This window comes from Electrona antarctica (genome assembly GCF_951216825.1).
Source record: "Electrona antarctica genome assembly, contig: scaffold_620, whole genome shotgun sequence".
NCBI lineage: Eukaryota > Metazoa > Chordata > Actinopteri > Myctophiformes > Myctophidae > Electrona > Electrona antarctica.
In genome coordinates this window covers 3,998-27,418 of record NW_027638592.1, presented here as the reverse complement: position 1 = coordinate 27,418, position 23,421 = coordinate 3,998, and the positions used below count along the sequence as shown (strand labels likewise).

Below are 23,421 nucleotides of genomic sequence, written 5' to 3'. Positions count from 1 at the left end.
ACTAGTGGACAAGAGATCCAGTATAATGTTAGGAAGGGACTAGTGGACAAGAGATCCAGTATAATGTTAGGAAGGGACTAGTGGACAAGAGATCCAGTATAATGTTAGGAAGGGACTAGTGGACAAGAGATCCAGTATAATGTTAGGAAGGGACTAGTGGACAAGAGATCCAGTATAATGTTAGGAAGGGACTAGTGGACAAGAGATCCAGTATAATGTTAGGAAGGGACTAGTGGACAAGAGATCCAGTATAATGTTAGGAAGGGACTAGTGGACAAGAGATCCAGTATAATGTTAGGAAGGGACTAGTGGACAAGAGATCCAGTATAATGTTAGGAAGGGACTAGTGGACAAGAGATCCAGTATAATGTTAGGAAGGGACTAGTGGACAAGAGATCCAGTATAATGTTAGGAAGGGACTAGTGGACAAGAGATCCAGTATAATGTTAGGAAGGGACTAGTGGACAAGAGATCCAGTATAATGTTAGGAAGGGACTAGTGGACAAGAGATCCAGTATAATGTTAGGAAGGGACTAGTGGACAAGAGATCCAGTATAATGTTAGGAAGGGACTAGTGGACAAGAGATCCAGTATAATGTTAGGAAGGGACTAGTGGACAAGAGATCCAGTATAATGTTAGGAAGGGACTAGTGGACAAGAGATCCAGTATAATGTTAGGAAGGGACTAGTGGACAAGAGATCCAGTATAATGTTAGGAAGGGACTAGTGGACAAGAGATCCAGTATAATGTTAGGAAGGGACTAGTGGACAAGAGATCCAGTATAATGTTAGGAAGGGACTAGTGGACAAGAGATCCAGTATAATGTTAGGAAGGGACTAGTGGACAAGAGATCCAGTATAATGTTAGGAAGGGACTAGTGGACAAGAGATCCAGTATAATGTTAGGAAGGGACTAGTGGACAAGAGATCCAGTATAATGTTAGGAAGGGACTAGTGGACAAGAGATCCAGTATAATGTTAGGAAGGGACTAGTGGACAAGAGATCCAGTATAATGTTAGGAAGGGACTAGTGGACAAGAGATCCAGTATAATGTTAGGAAGGGACTAGTGGACAAGAGATCCAGTATAATGTTAGGAAGGGACTAGTGGACAAGAGATCCAGTATAATGTTAGGAAGGGACTAGTGGACAAGAGATCCAGTATAATGTTAGGAAGGGACTAGTGGACAAGAGATCCAGTATAATGTTAGGAAGGGACTAGTGGACAAGAGATCCAGTATAATGTTAGGAAGGGACTAGTGGACAAGAGATCCAGTATAATGTTAGGAAGGGACTAGTGGACAAGAGATCCAGTATAATGTTAGGAAGGGACTAGTGGACAAGAGATCCAGTATAATGTTAGGAAGGGACTAGTGGACAAGAGATCCAGTATAATGTTAGGAAGGGACTAGTGGACAAGAGATCCAGTATAATGTTAGGAAGGGACTAGTGGACAAGAGATCCAGTATAATGTTAGGAAGGGACTAGTGGACAAGAGATCCAGTATAATGTTAGGAAGGGACTAGTGGACAAGAGATCCAGTATAATGTTAGGAAGGGACTAGTGGACAAGAGATCCAGTATAATGTTAGGAAGGGATTAGTGGACAAGAGATCCAGTATAATGTTAGGAAGGGACTAGTGGACAAGAGATCCAGTATAATGTTAGGAAGGGACTAGTGGACAAGAGATCCACTAGGAAGGGACTAGTGGACAAGAGATCCAGTATAAGTCATTGTATTTTACACTTGGTTTGCATGCTGAAAATATCAGATCTACAAGCTCACTGCGCATAGCGCTGCGATGCGTTGTGAGATTGTAGATCTGCTATTTTCAGCAAGTGTAAAATCAGTTATTACAAGGCCTGCCAAAACACATTTTAGTCGTCTAAATCAACTGCAGATTTAGTCAACTAAAATCCTATGATATTTAGTCAACTAAAACTAGACTAACACTAAGACATTCCTGGTGACTAAAACGAACGGAAAACTTTTCAAAAGACTATGACTAAAACTAAAATCAAACATAGAATGTTTAGTTTTTGGTCATTTAGGGTTAGGGTTTAGAATGTTCAGTTTTTTGGTCATTTAGGGTTTAGAATGTTCAGTTTTTTGGTCATTTAGGGCTCAATTTTTGTCTCATCTTCCTAAAGCCACTATTTGGGGATTTAGGAGTGGGGAAAGGGTGTTCCCCCACTAAAGTTGGTATTTTGGTTACCTGTCTAAATCCCTCCGTTACCCGTTATATTATGCATAGGTTGGTTTGGGCGTTACACAATTAGACCAATCACCAGTCCACGTCCCATTGCCTTTAAGAGATCCCTTATGCGTTGCCCGTTAGTGCTATATTGCTTCATAGCCTCAGCCCGTTGCTGCCTCACTTGTGCTGCACCCCCGCCCCCCGTGTCGTTCTTTTTTTTTCCACACGCAAAGAGCCAAGAACACTCGTCTTTTTTTTTTTTTTTAAGATATTTTTTTGCGGCTTACGCCTTTTATTGGTTTTTTGAAGGGACAGACAGTAGGCTGACAGGAAACGGGAGAGAGATGGGGGAAGACATGCAGTAAAGGCCGTGTCGGGCTCGGGAGTCGAACCCGCGGCACACTGCGACTGGATTACCAGTCGGGTGCCCAGACGGTTACGCCACCGCCTGGGCAACACTCGTCTTTTCATTGAGTCACAACTCAAATCTAGCCCATTTTTTAAATTTCAAAGTTCAATGTAAACTACAAAATTAGGGCTTTCATCTGGTATATAGATCGTGCGTGTAGATCGTCTCTACGGAACGGTATGAAGCGAAAAGGAAAGTTCGGCAATTCGGATTAAACCATTTGCTGCGCTGGTGATGAACTGAAGAGCAAATGGAATCACGCACGCGGCACAAGCCGCACAATGGCTGGCAGGCTGGCACAAATAACTTCTTTGACTATACAATTATATAAACACAATGGACACAAGGAAGTAGCAGGCACTCACTTCAGCTGATTATAGGAAAATAACAAAGAGATGCAATATGAATATTGGAGAGATGAGGCAGCCTGACTAGTCTGTGCCTGGACATCTCCATTGAAGCGTGCGGTGGCCGCTCTTTACCAAACTAATTGGTACGGCTTACGGGTGCTTTTAAATGCCACTATCGCTTTCCCAAATGTATGTGACCAAAATAGCAATTTAGGGGAAAGCGTGCCAACACGCCCATGACCACACCTCTAGGCGCAAATACCGGTGTCAGCCAAAAAGATAGCGGGTGATGCTAGGGTTTAGAATGTTTAGTTTTTGGTCATTTAGGCTTTAGAATGTTCAGTTTTTGGTCATTTAGGGTTTAGAATGTTTAGTTTTCGGTCATTTAGGGTTTAGAATGTTCAGTTTTTGGTCATTTAGGGTTTAGAATGTTTAGTTTTTGGTCATTTAGGCTTTAGAATGTTCAGTTTTTGGTCATTTAGGGTTTAGAATGTTTAGTTTTTGGTCATTTAGGGTTTAGAATGTTCAGTTTTTGGTCATTTAGGCTTTAGAATGTTCAGTTTTTGGTCATTTAGGGTTTAGAATGTTCAGTTTTTGGTCATTTAGGGTTTAGAATGTTTAGGTTTTGGTCATTTAGGCTTTAGAATGTTCAGTTTTTGGTCATTTAGGGTTTAGAATGTTTAGTTTTTGGTCATTTAGGGTTTAGAATGTTCAGTTTTTGGTCATTTAGGGTTTAGAATGTTCAGTTTTTGGTCATTTAGGGTTTAGAATGTTCAGTTTTTGGTCATTTAGGGTTTAGAATGTTCAGTTTTTGCTCATTTAGGGTTTAGAATGTTCAGTTTTTGGTCATTTAGGGTTTAGAATGTTCAGTTTTTGGTCATTTAGGGTTTAGAATGTTCAGTTTTTGGTCATTTAGGGTTTAGAATGTTCAGTTTTTGCTCATTTAGGGTTTAGAATGTTCAGTTTTTGGTCATTTAGGGTTTAGAATGTTCAGTTTTTGGTCATTTAGGGTTTAGAATGTTCAGTTTTTGGCCATTTAGGGTTTAGAATGTTCAGTTTTTGGTCATTTAGGTCGCATTCACACCTATTACTTCGGTAGACTCGATGCGAATGGGCGGAGAAGTTGGGATTCTTGCATATTTAATTTGCTGCGGTTTGCCTTCACACTGCGCTGTCATCATCCGCAGCGATTGGAAACGCAGCAGGGACCTTATCAATGTGTTCCATTTCATAAACTACATTCATAAACTACAGTGAAATCTATGGTGTTAAAATAATACTTCGAGTAATAGTTGGGACGTAAGATTAGGGTGTGTCGCGGACTAGACATCTCTCTCTCACTCTTGTGTGCACACGCGCTAAAATGTGACTAAAACTAAATGAAAACTCTTCAAGAGACTAAAACTATAATCAAAAACGACACGTGTGTGTGCATGTGTGTGTGTAGAACTCCGGGCACAAACGCAAACAGAGCCACGAGATAGAAAACCCATTGGACTAAACCAAATTATAAAACAGCAAAAGGAAAACTACCTGACACATTGGAAAGAAGCAACACAAAAGCAGAGTAAACTAGAATGCTATCTGGCCCTAAACAGAGAATACGCAGTGGCAGAATACCTGAGCACCGTGACCGACCCAAAACAAAGACAAATCCTAACTAGGTACAGACTCAGTGAGCACAGTCTTGCGATCGAGAAAGGCCGTCATAGGCAGACCTGTATCCCGAGAGAAGACAGACTATGCACCCACTGCACACAAAATGAAGTGGAAACCGAGCTACACTTCCTAACCATCTGTCCATTGTACCAAGACATCAGAGACACATACTTCCCACAGATTACAACCACACACGGAGATTTTGAAAACATGAACAATGACAAAAAACTCCCATATCTGCTGGGCGAAGTACAACAATGTGCAAACACAGCAGCAAGATTCGTGAGTTGCTGTGATAGGAGAAGGATATCAAACGGAACACAACCACCCTAAAGACTAATCATTGTGTATATTCCTGCACTATACCTGCATCCAGTGATCTTGGTACAATATAGAAATTGATCTATTGAAGATTCTGACTTTCAAATGTACATCATTTTTGTTTTGATTGTATTGCTGTATTGCTGTATTGTTGTATTGTTGTATTGTGCTTTGGCAATGTAAACGTATGTTTTCTCATGCCAATAAAGCCCTTTGAATTGAAATTGAATTGAATTGTGTGCGTGTGTGTGCGTGTGTGGTGTGTGTGTGTGGTGTGTGTGTGCGTGCGTGCGTTGTGTTACAGTGGTATTCTAAAGTGGACCAGCTGGACCTGCGTCTGCTCCAGTTCTGTCTCCCTACGGCTGTGCTGTTTGGCGTGGCGGCGCTGCTGCTCTGCATGTCAGGGATGTGTAAGACCTGCTGCTGCTCGGACGGACCCGAGCCCGACATCAAGACGGCCAGCTGCCTGGTGAACAGCGCAGGCTGCCACCTGGTGGCCGCGACCTTCCTCTTCCTGGGCGGGGCCATAGGCTCCGCCCCCTCCATCTGGTTCCTGTTCCGCACCAAGGAGCTGAACGCCAGGTAAGAGAACGCCGCTGCCACTTAACCCGTTTTAAGCGTTCTATGAGTTAACACCCCGAGCGGCAAGGACGGAGGTCTCCGTTCTATCAATTAGTAACGCCCGGCGCTCAGGACAGAGATCGATAAAAAAAAAGGACAGAGATTTATTGACATCAAAACCGATCGCATCGCTCCACAGGCTGGGAGCGTCTGTTGGGCAACATTCGATGTTGTTTTCCGTTTGGGACTTCACCGAAAATGTTCCCCTCCATTTTAGGCGATGAGACCGAAAATCTTAAAACGTGAATAACGTCATGTGTCAGACGGCCCACCGCGGTCCCGTCGCTAGTCGCGGTAGATTTAATCATACCTCCCGTTGTTGTCGATCGCCTCTAGAGTGTTTTGGCTACATTTAGCTGCTTCAGCTACATCCGGTCCATCTAGCTGCTTCAGCTACATCCGGTCCTTCTAGCTGCTTCAGCTACATCCGGTCCATCTAGCTGCTTCAGCTACATCCGGTCCTTCTAGCTGCTTCAGCTACATCCGGTCCATCTAGCTGCTTCAGCTACATCCGGTCCATCTAGCTGCTTCAGCTACATCCGGTCCATCTAGCTGCTTCAGCTACATCCGGTCCATCTAGCTGCTTCAGCTACATCCGGTCCATCTAGCTGCTTCAGCTACATCCGGTCCATCTAGCTGCTTCAGCTACATCCGGTCCATCTAGCTGCTTCAGCTACATCCGGGATAACATCCGGTCCGTCGCTAAAAGTGCTGCTATAAGTCGCTGGGCTCCGATTTAATGGATTAAATAAGCTCTGATTTAATGGATTAAATAACCTCTGATTTAATGGGTTAAATAACCTCTGATTTAATGGGTTAAATAACCTCTGATTTAATGTATTAAATAACCTCTGATTTAATGGATTAAATAACCTCTGATTTAATGGATTAAATAACCTCTGATTTAATGGATTAAATAACCTCTGATTTAATGGATTAAATAACCTCTGATTTAATGGGTTAAATAACCTCTGATTTAATGTATTAAATAACCTCTGATTTAATGGATTAAATAACCTCTGATTTAATGGATTAAATAACCTCTGATTTAATGGATTAAATAACCTCTGATTTAATGTATTAAATAACCTCTGATTTAATGGATTAAATAACCTCTGATTTAATGGATTAAATAACCTCTGATTTAATGGATTAAATAACCTCTGATTTAATGGATTAAATAACCTCTGATTTAATGGATTAAATAACCTCTGATTTAATGGATTAAATAACCTCTGATTTAATGGATTAAATAACCTCTGATTTAATGGATTAAATAACCTCTGATTTAATGGATTAAATAACCTCTGATTTAATGGGTTAAATAACCTCTGATTTAATGGGTTAAATAACCTCTGATTTAATGGATTAAATAACCTCTGATTTAATGGATTAAATAACTCTGATTTAATGGATTAAATAACCTCTGATTTAATGGATTAAATAACTCTGATTTAATGGGTTAAATAACCTCTGATTTAATGGATTAAATAACCTCTGATTTAATGGATTAAATAACTCTGATTTAATGGATTAAATAACCCCTGATTTAATGGATTAAATAACCTCTGATTTAATGGGTTAAATAACCTCTGATTTAATGGATTAAATAACCTGATTTAATGGATTAAATAACCTCTGATTTAATGGATTAAATAACCTCTGATTTAATGGATTAAATAACCTCTGATTTAATGGATTAAATAACCTCTGATTTAATGGGTTAAATAACCTCTGATTTAATGGATTAAATAACCTCTGATTTAATGGATTAAATAACCTCTGATTTAATGGGTTAAATAACCTCTGATTTAATGGGTTAAATAACCCCTGATTTAATGGGTTAAATAACCTCTGATTTAATGGATTAAATAACCCCTGATTTAATGGATTAAATAACCTCTGATTTAATGGATTAAATAACCCCTGATTTAATGGATTAAATAACCTCTGATTTAATGGGTTAAATAACCCCTGATTTAATGGATTAAATAACCTCTGATTTAATGGATTAAATAACCTCTGATTTAATGGATTAAATAACCTCTGATTTAATGGATTAAATAACCTCTGATTTAATGGATTAAATAACCTCTGATTTAATGGATTAAATAACCTCTGATTTAATGGATTAAATAACCTCTGATTTAATGGGTTAAATAACCTCTGATTTAATGGGTTAAATAACCTCTGATTTAATGGATTAAATAACCTCTGATTTAATGGATTAAATAACTCTGATTTAATGGATTAAATAACCTCTGATTTAATGGATTAAATAACCTCTGATTTAATGGGTTAAATAACCTCTGATTTAATGGATTAAATAACCTCTGATTTAATGGATTAAATAACCTCTGATTTAATGGGTTAAATAACCCCTGATTTAATGGGTTAAATAACCTCTGATTTAATGGATTAAATAACCTCTGATTTAATGGGTTAAATAACCTCTGATTTAATGGGTTAAATAACCTCTGATTTAATGGATTAAATAACCTCTGATTTAATGGATTAAATAACTCTGATTTAATGGATTAAATAACCTCTGATTTAATGGGTTAAATAACTCTGATTTAATGGGTTAAATAACCTCGATTTAATGGATTAAATAACCTCTGATTTAATGGATTAAATAACCTCGATTTAATGGATTAAATAACTCTGATTTAATGGGTTAAATAACCTCTGATTTAATGGATTAAATAACCTGATTTAATGGATTAAATAAACTCTGATTTAATGGATTAAATAACCTCTGATTTAATGGGTTAAATAACCTCTGATTTAATGGGTTAAATAACTCTGATTTAATGGATTAAATAAACTCTGATTTAATGGATTAAATAAACTCTGATTTAATGGATTAAATAACCCCTGATTTAATGGGTTAAATAACCTCTGATTTAATGGATTAAATAACCTCTGATTTAATGGGTTAAATAACTCTGATTTAATGGGTTAAATAACCCCTGATTTAATGGATTAAATAACTCTGATTTAATGGGTTAAATAACCTCTGATTTAATGGATTAAATAACCTGATTTAATGGATTAAATAAACTCTGATTTAATGGATTAAATAACCTCTGATTTAATGGGTTAAATAACCTCTGATTTAATGGGTTAAATAACTCTGATTTAATGGATTAAATAAACTCTGATTTAATGGATTAAATAAACTCTGATTTAATGGATTAAATAACCCCTGATTTAATGGGTTAAATAACCTCTGATTTAATGGGTTAAATAACCTCTGATTTAATGGGTTAAATAACCTCGATTTAATGGATTAAATAACTCTGATTTAATGGGTTAAATAACCTCTGATTTAATGGATTAAATAACCTGATTTAATGGATTAAATAAACTCTGATTTAATGGATTAAATAACCTCTGATTTAATGGGTTAAATAACCTCTGATTTAATGGGTTAAATAACTCTGATTTAATGGATTAAATAAACTCTGATTTAATGGATTAAATAAACTCTGATTTAATGGATTAAATAACCCCTGATTTAATGGGTTAAATAACCTCTGATTTAATGGATTAAATAACCTCTGATTTAATGGGTTAAATAACTCTGATTTAATGGGTTAAATAACCCCTGATTTAATGGATTAAATAACTCTGATTTAATGGGTTAAATAACCTCTGATTTAATGGATTAAATAACCTGATTTAATGGATTAAATAAACTCTGATTTAATGGATTAAATAACCTCTGATTTAATGGGTTAAATAACCTCTGATTTAATGGGTTAAATAACTCTGATTTAATGGATTAAATAAACTCTGATTTAATGGATTAAATAAACTCTGATTTAATGGATTAAATAACCCCTGATTTAATGGGTTAAATAACCTCTGATTTAATGGGTTAAATAACCTCTGATTTAATGGGTTAAATAACCTCGATTTAATGGATTAAATAACCTCTGATTTAATGGATTAAATAACCTCGATTTAATGGATTAAATAACTCTGATTTAATGGGTTAAATAACCTCTGATTTAATGGATTAAATAAACTCTGATTTAATGGGTTAAATAACCTCTGATTTAATGGGTTAAATAACTCTGATTTAATGGATTAAATAAACTCTGATTTAATGGATTAAATAACCTCTGATTTAATGGATTAAATAACTCTGATTTAATGGATTAAATAAACTCTGATTTAATGGGTTAAATAACCTCTGATTTAATGGATTAAATAACTCTGATTTAATGGATTAAATAAACTCTGATTTAATGGATTAAATAACCTCTGATTTAATGGATTAAATAACTCTGATTTAATGGATTAAATAAGCTCTGATTTAATGGATTAAATAACCTCTGATTTAATGGATTAAATAACTCTGATTTAATGGATTAAATAAGCTCTGATTTAATGGATTAAATAACCTCTGATTTAATGGGTTAAATAACCTCTGATTTAATGGATTAAATAACCTCTGATTTAATGGATTAAATAACCTCTGATTTAATGGATTAAATAACCCCTGATTTAATGGATTAAATAACCCCTGATTTAATGGATTAAATAACCTCTGATTTAATGGATTAAATAACCTCTGATTTAATGGATTAAATAACCTCTGATTTAATGGATTAAATAACCCCTGATTTAATGGATTAAATAACCTCTGATTTAATGGATTAAATAACTCTGATTTAATGGATTAAATAACCTCTGATTTAATGGATTAAATAACTCTGATTTAATGGATTAAATAACCTCTGATTTAATGGATTAAATAACTCTGATTTAATGGATTAAATAACCTCTGATTTAATGGATTAAATAACTCTGATTTAATGGATTAAATAACCTCTGATTTAATGGATTAAATAACCTCTGATTTAATGGATTAAATAACCTCTTATTTAATGGATTAAATAACCTCTGATTTAATGGATTAAATAACCTCTGATTTAATGGGTTAAATAACCTCTGATTTAATGGGTTAAATAACCTCTGATTTAATGGATTAAATAACCTCTGATTTAATGGATTAAATAACTCTGATTTAATGGATTAAATAACCTCTGATTTAATGGATTAAATAACTCTGATTTAATGGGTTAAATAACCTCTGATTTAATGGATTAAATAACCTCTGATTTAATGGATTAAATAACTCTGATTTAATGGATTAAATAACCCCTGATTTAATGGATTAAATAACCTCTGATTTAATGGGTTAAATAACCTCTGATTTAATGGATTAAATAACCTGATTTAATGGATTAAATAACCTCTGATTTAATGGATTAAATAACCTCTGATTTAATGGATTAAATAACCTCTGATTTAATGGATTAAATAACCTCTGATTTAATGGGTTAAATAACCTCTGATTTAATGGATTAAATAACCTCTGATTTAATGGATTAAATAACCTCTGATTTAATGGGTTAAATAACCTCTGATTTAATGGGTTAAATAACCCCTGATTTAATGGGTTAAATAACCTCTGATTTAATGGATTAAATAACCCCTGATTTAATGGATTAAATAACCTCTGATTTAATGGATTAAATAACCTCTGATTTAATGGATTAAATAACCCCTGATTTAATGGATTAAATAACCTCTGATTTAATGGGTTAAATAACCCCTGATTTAATGGATTAAATAACCTCTGATTTAATGGATTAAATAACCTCTGATTTAATGGATTAAATAACCTCTGATTTAATGGATTAAATAACCTCTGATTTAATGGATTAAATAACCTCTGATTTAATGGATTAAATAACTCTGATTTAATGGATTAAATAACCTCTGATTTAATGGGTTAAATAACCTCTGATTTAATGGATTAAATAACCTCTTATTTAATGGATTAAATAACCTCTGATTTAATGGATTAAATAACCTCTGATTTAATGGATTAAATAACCTCTGATTTAATGGATTAAATAACCTCTGATTTAATGGATTAAATAACCTCTGATTTAATGGATTAAATAACCTCTGATTTAATGGATTAAATAACCTCTGATTTAATGGGTTAAATAACCTCTGATTTAATGGGTTAAATAACCTCTGATTTAATGGATTAAATAACCTCTGATTTAATGGATTAAATAACTCTGATTTAATGGATTAAATAACCTCTGATTTAATGGATTAAATAACCTCTGATTTAATGGGTTAAATAACCTCTGATTTAATGGATTAAATAACCTCTGATTTAATGGATTAAATAACCTCTGATTTAATGGGTTAAATAACCCCTGATTTAATGGGTTAAATAACCTCTGATTTAATGGATTAAATAACCTCTGATTTAATGGGTTAAATAACCTCTGATTTAATGGGTTAAATAACCTCTGATTTAATGGATTAAATAACCTCTGATTTAATGGATTAAATAACTCTGATTTAATGGATTAAATAACCTCTGATTTAATGGGTTAAATAACTCTGATTTAATGGGTTAAATAACCTCGATTTAATGGATTAAATAACCTCTGATTTAATGGATTAAATAACCTCGATTTAATGGATTAAATAACTCTGATTTAATGGGTTAAATAACCTCTGATTTAATGGATTAAATAACCTGATTTAATGGATTAAATAAACTCTGATTTAATGGATTAAATAACCTCTGATTTAATGGATTAAATAACCTCTGATTTAATGGATTAAATAACTCTGATTTAATGGATTAAATAACCTCTGATTTAATGGGTTAAATAACTCTGATTTAATGGGTTAAATAACCTCGATTTAATGGATTAAATAACCTCTGATTTAATGGATTAAATAACCTCGATTTAATGGATTAAATAACTCTGATTTAATGGGTTAAATAACCTCTGATTTAATGGATTAAATAACCTGATTTAATGGATTAAATAAACTCTGATTTAATGGATTAAATAACCTCTGATTTAATGGGTTAAATAACTCTGATTTAATGGGTTAAATAACCTCGATTTAATGGATTAAATAACCTCTGATTTAATGGATTAAATAACCTCGATTTAATGGATTAAATAACTCTGATTTAATGGGTTAAATAACCTCTGATTTAATGGATTAAATAACCTGATTTAATGGATTAAATAAACTCTGATTTAATGGATTAAATAACCTCTGATTTAATGGGTTAAATAACCTCTGATTTAATGGGTTAAATAACCTCGATTTAATGGATTAAATAACTCTGATTTAATGGGTTAAATAACCTCTGATTTAATGGATTAAATAACCTGATTTAATGGATTAAATAAACTCTGATTTAATGGATTAAATAACCTCTGATTTAATGGGTTAAATAACTCTGATTTAATGGGTTAAATAACCTCGATTTAATGGATTAAATAACCTCTGATTTAATGGATTAAATAACCTCGATTTAATGGATTAAATAACTCTGATTTAATGGGTTAAATAACCTCTGATTTAATGGATTAAATAACCTGATTTAATGGATTAAATAAACTCTGATTTAATGGATTAAATAACCTCTGATTTAATGGGTTAAATAACCTCTGATTTAATGGGTTAAATAACTCTGATTTAATGGATTAAATAAACTCTGATTTAATGGATTAAATAAACTCTGATTTAATGGATTAAATAACCCCTGATTTAATGGGTTAAATAACCTCTGATTTAATGGATTAAATAACCTCTGATTTAATGGGTTAAATAACTCTGATTTAATGGGTTAAATAACCCCTGATTTAATGGATTAAATAACTCTGATTTAATGGGTTAAATAACCTCTGATTTAATGGATTAAATAACCTGATTTAATGGATTAAATAAACTCTGATTTAATGGATTAAATAACCTCTGATTTAATGGGTTAAATAACCTCTGATTTAATGGGTTAAATAACTCTGATTTAATGGATTAAATAAACTCTGATTTAATGGATTAAATAAACTCTGATTTAATGGATTAAATAACCCCTGATTTAATGGGTTAAATAACCTCTGATTTAATGGGTTAAATAACCTCTGATTTAATGGGTTAAATAACCTCGATTTAATGGATTAAATAACTCTGATTTAATGGGTTAAATAACCTCTGATTTAATGGATTAAATAACCTGATTTAATGGATTAAATAAACTCTGATTTAATGGATTAAATAACCTCTGATTTAATGGGTTAAATAACCTCTGATTTAATGGGTTAAATAACTCTGATTTAATGGATTAAATAAACTCTGATTTAATGGATTAAATAAACTCTGATTTAATGGATTAAATAACCCCTGATTTAATGGGTTAAATAACCTCTGATTTAATGGATTAAATAACCTCTGATTTAATGGGTTAAATAACTCTGATTTAATGGGTTAAATAACCCCTGATTTAATGGATTAAATAACTCTGATTTAATGGGTTAAATAACCTCTGATTTAATGGATTAAATAACCTGATTTAATGGATTAAATAAACTCTGATTTAATGGATTAAATAACCTCTGATTTAATGGGTTAAATAACCTCTGATTTAATGGGTTAAATAACTCTGATTTAATGGATTAAATAAACTCTGATTTAATGGATTAAATAAACTCTGATTTAATGGATTAAATAACCCCTGATTTAATGGGTTAAATAACCTCTGATTTAATGGGTTAAATAACCTCTGATTTAATGGGTTAAATAACCTCGATTTAATGGATTAAATAACCTCTGATTTAATGGATTAAATAACCTCGATTTAATGGATTAAATAACTCTGATTTAATGGGTTAAATAACCTCTGATTTAATGGATTAAATAAACTCTGATTTAATGGGTTAAATAACCTCTGATTTAATGGGTTAAATAACTCTGATTTAATGGATTAAATAAACTCTGATTTAATGGATTAAATAACCTCTGATTTAATGGATTAAATAACTCTGATTTAATGGATTAAATAAACTCTGATTTAATGGGTTAAATAACCTCTGATTTAATGGATTAAATAACTCTGATTTAATGGATTAAATAAACTCTGATTTAATGGATTAAATAACCTCTGATTTAATGGATTAAATAACTCTGATTTAATGGATTAAATAAGCTCTGATTTAATGGATTAAATAACCTCTGATTTAATGGATTAAATAACTCTGATTTAATGGATTAAATAAGCTCTGATTTAATGGATTAAATAACCTCTGATTTAATGGGTTAAATAACCTCTGATTTAATGGATTAAATAACCTCTGATTTAATGGATTAAATAACCTCTGATTTAATGGATTAAATAACCCCTGATTTAATGGATTAAATAACCCCTGATTTAATGGATTAAATAACCTCTGATTTAATGGATTAAATAACCTCTGATTTAATGGATTAAATAACCTCTGATTTAATGGATTAAATAACCCCTGATTTAATGGATTAAATAACCTCTGATTTAATGGATTAAATAACTCTGATTTAATGGATTAAATAACCTCTGATTTAATGGATTAAATAACTCTGATTTAATGGATTAAATAACCTCTGATTTAATGGATTAAATAACTCTGATTTAATGGATTAAATAACCTCTGATTTAATGGATTAAATAACTCTGATTTAATGGATTAAATAACCTCTGATTTAATGGATTAAATAACCTCTGATTTAATGGATTAAATAACCTCTTATTTAATGGATTAAATAACCTCTGATTTAATGGATTAAATAACCTCTGATTTAATGGGTTAAATAACCTCTGATTTAATGGGTTAAATAACCTCTGATTTAATGGATTAAATAACCTCTGATTTAATGGATTAAATAACTCTGATTTAATGGATTAAATAACCTCTGATTTAATGGATTAAATAACTCTGATTTAATGGGTTAAATAACCTCTGATTTAATGGATTAAATAACTCTGATTTAATGGATTAAATAACTCTGATTTAATGGATTAAATAACCCCTGATTTAATGGATTAAATAACCTCTGATTTAATGGGTTAAATAACCTCTGATTTAATGGATTAAATAACCTGATTTAATGGATTAAATAACCTCTGATTTAATGGATTAAATAACCTCTGATTTAATGGATTAAATAACCTCTGATTTAATGGATTAAATAACCTCTGATTTAATGGATTAAATAACCTCTGATTTAATGGATTAAATAACCTCTGATTTAATGGATTAAATAACCTCTGATTTAATGGGTTAAATAACCTCTGATTTAATGGGTTAAATAACCCCTGATTTAATGGGTTAAATAACCTCTGATTTAATGGATTAAATAACCCCTGATTTAATGGATTAAATAACCTCTGATTTAATGGATTAAATAACCTCTGATTTAATGGATTAAATAACCCCTGATTTAATGGATTAAATAACCTCTGATTTAATGGGTTAAATAACCCCTGATTTAATGGATTAAATAACCTCTGATTTAATGGATTAAATAACCTCTGATTTAATGGATTAAATAACCTCTGATTTAATGGATTAAATAACCTCTGATTTAATGGATTAAATAACTCTGATTTAATGGATTAAATAACCTCTGATTTAATGGGTTAAATAACCTCTGAGTTAATGGGTTAAATAACCTCTGATTTAATGGATTAAATAACCTCTTATTTAATGGATTAAATAACCTCTGATTTAATGGATTAAATAACCTCTGATTTAATGGATTAAATAACCTCTGATTTAATGGATTAAATAACCTCTGATTTAATGGATTAAATAACCTCTGATTTAATGGATTAAATAACCTCTGATTTAATGGATTAAATAACCTCTGATTTAATGGGTTAAATAACCTCTGATTTAATGGGTTAAATAACCTCTGATTTAATGGATTAAATAACCTCTGATTTAATGGATTAAATAACTCTGATTTAATGGATTAAATAACCTCTGATTTAATGGATTAAATAACCTCTGATTTAATGGGTTAAATAACCTCTGATTTAATGGATTAAATAACCTCTGATTTAATGGATTAAATAACCTCTGATTTAATGGGTTAAATAACCCCTGATTTAATGGGTTAAATAACCTCTGATTTAATGGATTAAATAACCTCTGATTTAATGGGTTAAATAACCTCTGATTTAATGGGTTAAATAACCTCTGATTTAATGGATTAAATAACCTCTGATTTAATGGATTAAATAACTCTGATTTAATGGATTAAATAACCTCTGATTTAATGGGTTAAATAACTCTGATTTAATGGGTTAAATAACCTCGATTTAATGGATTAAATAACCTCTGATTTAATGGATTAAATAACCTCGATTTAATGGATTAAATAACTCTGATTTAATGGGTTAAATAACCTCTGATTTAATGGATTAAATAACCTGATTTAATGGATTAAATAAACTCTGATTTAATGGATTAAATAACCTCTGATTTAATGGGTTAAATAACCTCTGATTTAATGGGTTAAATAACTCTGATTTAATGGATTAAATAAACTCTGATTTAATGGATTAAATAAACTCTGATTTAATGGATTAAATAACCCCTGATTTAATGGGTTAAATAACCTCTGATTTAATGGATTAAATAACCTCTGATTTAATGGGTTAAATAACTCTGATTTAATGGGTTAAATAACCCCTGATTTAATGGATTAAATAACTCTGATTTAATGGGTTAAATAACCTCTGATTTAATGGATTAAATAACCTGATTTAATGGATTAAATAAACTCTGATTTAATGGATTAAATAACCTCTGATTTAATGGGTTAAATAACCTCTGATTTAATGGGTTAAATAACTCTGATTTAATGGATTAAATAAACTCTGATTTAATGGATTAAATAAACTCTGATTTAATGGATTAAATAACCCCTGATTTAATGGGTTAAATAACCTCTGATTTAATGGGTTAAATAACCTCTGATTTAATGGGTTAAATAACCTCGATTTAATGGATTAAATAACTCTGATTTAATGGGTTAAATAACCTCTGATTTAATGGATTAAATAACCTGATTTAATGGATTAAATAAACTCTGATTTAATGGATTAAATAACCTCTGATTTAATGGGTTAAATAACCTCTGATTTAATGGGTTAAATAACTCTGATTTAATGGATTAAATAAACTCTGATTTAATGGATTAAATAAACTCTGATTTAATGGATTAAATAACCCCTGATTTAATGGGTTAAATAACCTCTGATTTAATGGATTAAATAACCTCTGATTTAATGGGTTAAATAACTCTGATTTAATGGGTTAAATAACCCCTGATTTAATGGATTAAATAACTCTGATTTAATGGGTTAAATAACCTCTGATTTAATGGATTAAATAACCTGATTTAATGGATTAAATAAACTCTGATTTAATGGATTAAATAACCTCTGATTTAATGGGTTAAATAACCTCTGATTTAATGGGTTAAATAACTCTGATTTAATGGATTAAATAAACTCTGATTTAATGGATTAAATAAACTCTGATTTAATGGATTAAATAACCCCTGATTTAATGGGTTAAATAACCTCTGATTTAATGGGTTAAATAACCTCTGATTTAATGGGTTAAATAACCTCGATTTAATGGATTAAATAACCTCTGATTTAATGGATTAAATAACCTCGATTTAATGGATTAAATAACTCTGATTTAATGGGTTAAATAACCTCTGATTTAATGGATTAAATAAACTCTGATTTAATGGGTTAAATAACCTCTGATTTAATGGGTTAAATAACTCTGATTTAATGGATTAAATAAACTCTGATTTAATGGATTAAATAACCTCTGATTTAATGGATTAAATAACTCTGATTTAATGGATTAAATAAACTCTGATTTAATGGGTTAAATAACCTCTGATTTAATGGATTAAATAACTCTGATTTAATGGATTAAATAAACTCTGATTTAATGGATTAAATAACCTCTGATTTAATGGATTAAATAACTCTGATTTAATGGATTAAATAAGCTCTGATTTAATGGATTAAATAACCTCTGATTTAATGGATTAAATAACTCTGATTTAATGGATTAAATAAGCTCTGATTTAATGGATTAAATAACCTCTGATTTAATGGGTTAAATAACCTCTGATTTAATGGATTAAATAACCTCTGATTTAATGGATTAAATAACCTCTGATTTAATGGATTAAATAACCTCTGATTTAATGGATTAAATAACCTCTGATTTAATGGATTAAATAACCCCTGATTTAATGGATTAAATAACCTCTGATTTAATGGATTAAATAACCTCTGATTTAATGGATTAAATAACCTCTGATTTAATGGATTAAATAACTCTGATTTAATGGATTAAATAACCTCTGATTTAATGGATTAAATAACTCTGATTTAATGGATTAAATAACCTCTGATTTAATGGATTAAATAACTCTGATTTAATGGATTAAATAACCTCTGATTTAATGGATTAAATAACTCTGATTTAATGGATTAAATAACCTCTGATTTAATGGATTAAATAACTCTGATTTAATGGATTAAATAACCCCGGGCGTTTAACATGTTTTAACCCCATGCGTCCCCCCCGTCCGTCCCCCCAGGTACGGGCCCATCTTCTCGGACGGCTTCGCCCCCTACGTGGCCATCGGCTGCAGCGGGGGGCTGGTGGTCGCCGCCCTGCTGATGTTCATGTGGTACTGCATGTGCAAGAAGCTGCCCTCGCCCTTCTGGCTGCCGCTGCCCTCCTCCCCCTCCGCCCACAACGGCTACCCCCCCTCCTCGCCCACGGGGGGCTACGGACCCCCGCAGCCCTTCATGCCCACCGTGGTGGAGGCCCAGCCCCAGGCGGGGGCCCCGGGGGGCTGCTACGCCCAGAGTGTGGTGATGGCTGCCGCCGGCCCGGCGCCCATGCCCCCTCAGGTACGCTATAGGCCGAGTCCAGTATGTTAAGTAATACAAATTCCTCTCAGTCTGGACAAAACAGGATTATTTTGTTTCTCACCTGATTCTGACAGGACATCAGGGGCTCCATTTCCGTCACCGCTAAACCCCTTATCCCTAAACTTCTTTGAATAGTTCAACTATCTACAATCTACATTGACACGCTGTGAGTTTGTAGACTGGCCATTTGAACTATTCAAAAATGTTTTGCAAAATAGTAAAAAAAAAAAAGGCAAAATAAGTTCAGGGATAAGGGGTTTAGCGGTGACGAAAATGGAGCCCCATGTCTACTAGCCAGGATAAAACAAAAACCTACCTTAATCTGCTCAAATTTGGACTAAATTTGGCCATAGCCACCTACCCAAATGTCCCCGAAAATGTGCTGACCTCATCACATTTGTGATGACGGCTACGGCCGATTTTAACCCAAGGAGTGTTTTTCGTGCAAAACTAATGTTTGGAATGGATTCAGAATCCAAAAAAGTTTGACACGTTCACATGATACTGAAAGCATAATGACATTTAGAAAATATTGCCTTATAGGTTATCGATAACTGGTTAGTATTTGTACAGACAGTGACTTTAAAAAATGTTGTTTACTCGGTTGGCAGGTATCAATACACTTTGACATGCCAGCGTGGGCCATTTATTTTTGTGCATAGTTCACAAACACATTTCACCACCGTTTTGCTAAAACATCTGACAAAGATAATTATTTTTGCATAATCATCCGAATCGGAATTAACCGATCTACAAGCTCACAATGTGAGCTTGTAGATCTTCTGCTGCGGTTTGTGGCAGCGGTGGCCGAACGGATAGCGGCGCGGTCTTGATACCGGAAGGTTCCTAGTTCGAATCAGCCGTCCGACACGTTAAAATTACCACCGCTGAAGTGCCCTTGAACAAGGCATTGAACCACTACGATTAAATGTGTTCTATGAGCAGGGCCTGGCTGGAAACAAGTTCTTGAGCTTAGCCCAGATACCCTGGGTAAATATAGATTTCATTTCATTTCATTTCATTTGCTATTTGTGAAAACAAATCTTTGAGTCTTCGAGTATAAATTCAGCCACCAGATGGGGCTGATGGTGAGTTAAATATATGGATTAGTTTTTTCCCCATAGTAAACTATTTAATTTGATTATTCGTCCTTTGTGTGCATATTTAAGTTATCTGTCACATCTCCCCCTAAAAGGCAAAACGTAAAACTTAGAATTTAGAAGTCGAATTTCTTTTTTAACCCATTCTGGGCGGGAACCCCTTTTGGTGTTAGCATTATGTTATGCTTTAGCTATTGAAAAATAGCAGATCTACAAGCTCATAGCGCGCCACCGAGTGGCGCGCTATGAGCTTGTAGGTCTGCTATTTTTGAAAAAATCGAAGAACGATAGCTTTTTTAGAAAACTGTCAGGATGTAGAAGACATTTTTAGAATCTGATCTCGGGTCAAAATGGGTTAATGCCAAAAAAAAAACACAATGAAATTATTTTGAAATCGCTCATTATTTGTACGACAATTAAATGGTCAAACTAACTAAAACAAACCTTTCCCCAGGTGTACATGTCCCAGATGTCTAACTAAAACAAACCTTTCCCCAGGTGTACATGTCCCAGATGTCTAACTAAAACAAACCTTTCCCCAGGTGTACATGTCCCAGATGTCTAACTAAAACAAACCTTTCCCCAGGTGTACATGTCCCAGATGTCTAACTAAAACAAACCTTTCCCCAGGTGTACATGTCCCAGATGTCTAACTAAAACAAACCTTTCCCCAGGTGTACATGTCCCAGATGTCGGTACCGGACGGATACGGATCAGAGGCCGGTGGGACCCAGGTGTACAGCTACGCCCCGTCCCAGGGCTACGCCCAAACCTACGCCCCCTCCCAAAGCTACGCCCAGAGTTACGCCCCCTCCCAGGGCTACGCCCCCTCCCAGCAGGGCTACGCCCCCTCCCAGCAGGGCTACGCCCCCTCCCAGCAGGGCTACGCCTCCAGCTACGTGGGGGCGGGGCAGCGCTACTCCACGCGTTCCCGCATGTCCGCCATCGAGATCGACATCCCCGTCCTCACGCAGCAACATTAACCCTTTCACTGCTTCATTCATCCTGATCCCCCCCATTTGACTGTCGTTGTTTTCACTAACCATCCAACAGAGCGTCGCAGTCCCGCCCCCTTTCATGACGACGCCAGGCCCAGTCCCGCCCCCTTTCATGACGACGCCAGGCCCAGTCCCGCCCCCTTTCATGACGACGCCAGGCCCAAGAAATAATTCCCAATGCATTTTTCCTCATAGACATTTCAAAACGTATTTATTTAAAGACCTTATAAGCGTCGTATACAAAGCCAACTCGAGTTGTGAGAAATCATGACAACAAACACAATATTTTGGACCAAACAAATAATTACAAAGAAGAAATATGGATTATATTGAAATATTGTGTTTGTTGTCATGATTTCTCACGACTCGAGTTGGCTTTGTACGAGGCTTAAAAGGTCTTTAAATAAATACTTTTTGAAATGTCTGAGGAAAATGAACGGGGAATCATTTCCTGGTCCCTGGTAGGGGGCGGGGCTGGTAGGGGGCGGGGCTGGTAGGGGGCGGGACTGCGACACTCGATAGTGTTGGGAACCTTTTTTTTATTATTTCAACGATTCTGCTTCATTACTAAACTAAACTAAACTAAAGTAAAACTAAACTAAACTAAAGTAAAACTAAAGTAAACTATGTTCTTCTATCCTGAGTATCTTTAGGACTTGACGGTGCTTTTATTTACTGGACACGATTTGAACATAATAAGCAATAATTAATGTTTATCAGTAAATGTAGACTTTTAAAAGATAGCACACTATTATGATGCTCACTTCTATAGGATAGCACAAAAGCTGTGGCGCGTAGCGTGCTGTGGCGCGTAGCGTGCTGTGGCGCGTAGCGTGCTGTGGCGCGTAGCGTGCTGTGGCGCGTAGCGTGCTGTGGCGCGTAGCGTGCTGTGGCGCGTAGCGTGCTGTGGTGCGTAGCGTGCTGTGACGCGTAGCGTGCTGTGGCGCGTAGCGTGCTGTGGTGCGTAGCGTGCTGTGACGCGTAGCGTGCTGTGGTGCGTAGCGTGCTGTGGTGCGTAGCGTGCTGTGACGCGTAGCGTGCTGTGGCGCGTAGCGTGCTGTGGTGCGTAGCGTGCTGTGACGCGTAGCGTGCTGTGGCGCGTAGCGTGCTGTGGCGCGTAGCGTGCTGTGGCGCGTAGCGTGCTGTGGTGCGTAGCGTGCTGTGACGCGTAGCGTGCTGTGGCGCGTAGCGTGCTGTGGTGCGTAGCGTGCTGTGACGCGTAGCGTGCTGTGGCGCGTAGCGTGCTGTGGCGCGTAGCGTGCTGTGACGCGTAGCGTGCTGTGGCGCGTAGCGTGCTGTGGAGCGTAGCGTGCTGTGACGCGTAGCGTGCTGTGGCGCGTAGCGTGCTGTGACGCGTAGCGTGCTGTGGCGCGTAGCGTGCTGTGGTGCGTAGCGTGCTGTGACGTGACACTTGACTTTGAAGCGATCTGAACAAGGCTGTGTTTTTATTCTTAGATACTTGATGTGTGATTCTGAAGGGACAACTAAACGGTGTCAGTACAGTACAGTACAGTACAGTACAGTACTACTAACTGTCCGTTGTCAGTCTGTCTGTCTGAAGGGACAGCTAAAGGGTGTTCTTTGCAGTTATTTATTTAAACAATCTAAACAAGCCTGATAACTGGGACGGGTTACATTATAATGCCTTTAAAAAAAAATCCCATTGTTTGTGATAATGTATAACTGATGTTTAAATACTTTATGTCCGAAATAATTACACTTTTTTTTTTTTTTATGGCCGAAATTGAGACGGATAGATAGATATATATATTTTGTAATTATTATTTTATATTGTTGTTACAGTAAGCGTGTGTTCCAGCCATGCTTTTATTTCCAATAAAGCATGGTTGTTGTTTTTATTTTATTGTGAGATGATGTTTCTTTAACCCATTCTGGGCGGGAACCC

General features: G+C 34.5%; 1 protein-coding gene across 2 annotated transcripts in view; it reads left to right on the top strand.

Moving 5' to 3' along the window:
• cldn12 (claudin 12) overlaps positions 1 to 21,800 on the top strand; it is a 46,135-nt gene extending 24,335 nt beyond the window's left edge. For both annotated transcript variants that reach the window (XM_079530815.1, XM_079530814.1), the window contains exons 4-6: positions 5,240 to 5,517; positions 19,078 to 19,396; positions 21,192 to 21,800. In XM_079530815.1, coding sequence (XP_079386941.1) covers positions 5,240 to 5,517; positions 19,078 to 19,396; positions 21,192 to 21,500 — 906 coding nt within the window. In that variant the 3' untranslated portion in view covers positions 21,501 to 21,800. The remainder of the gene's footprint in view (positions 1 to 5,239; positions 5,518 to 19,077; positions 19,397 to 21,191) is intronic.
• Positions 21,801 to 23,421: the final 1,621 nt, after the last annotated feature.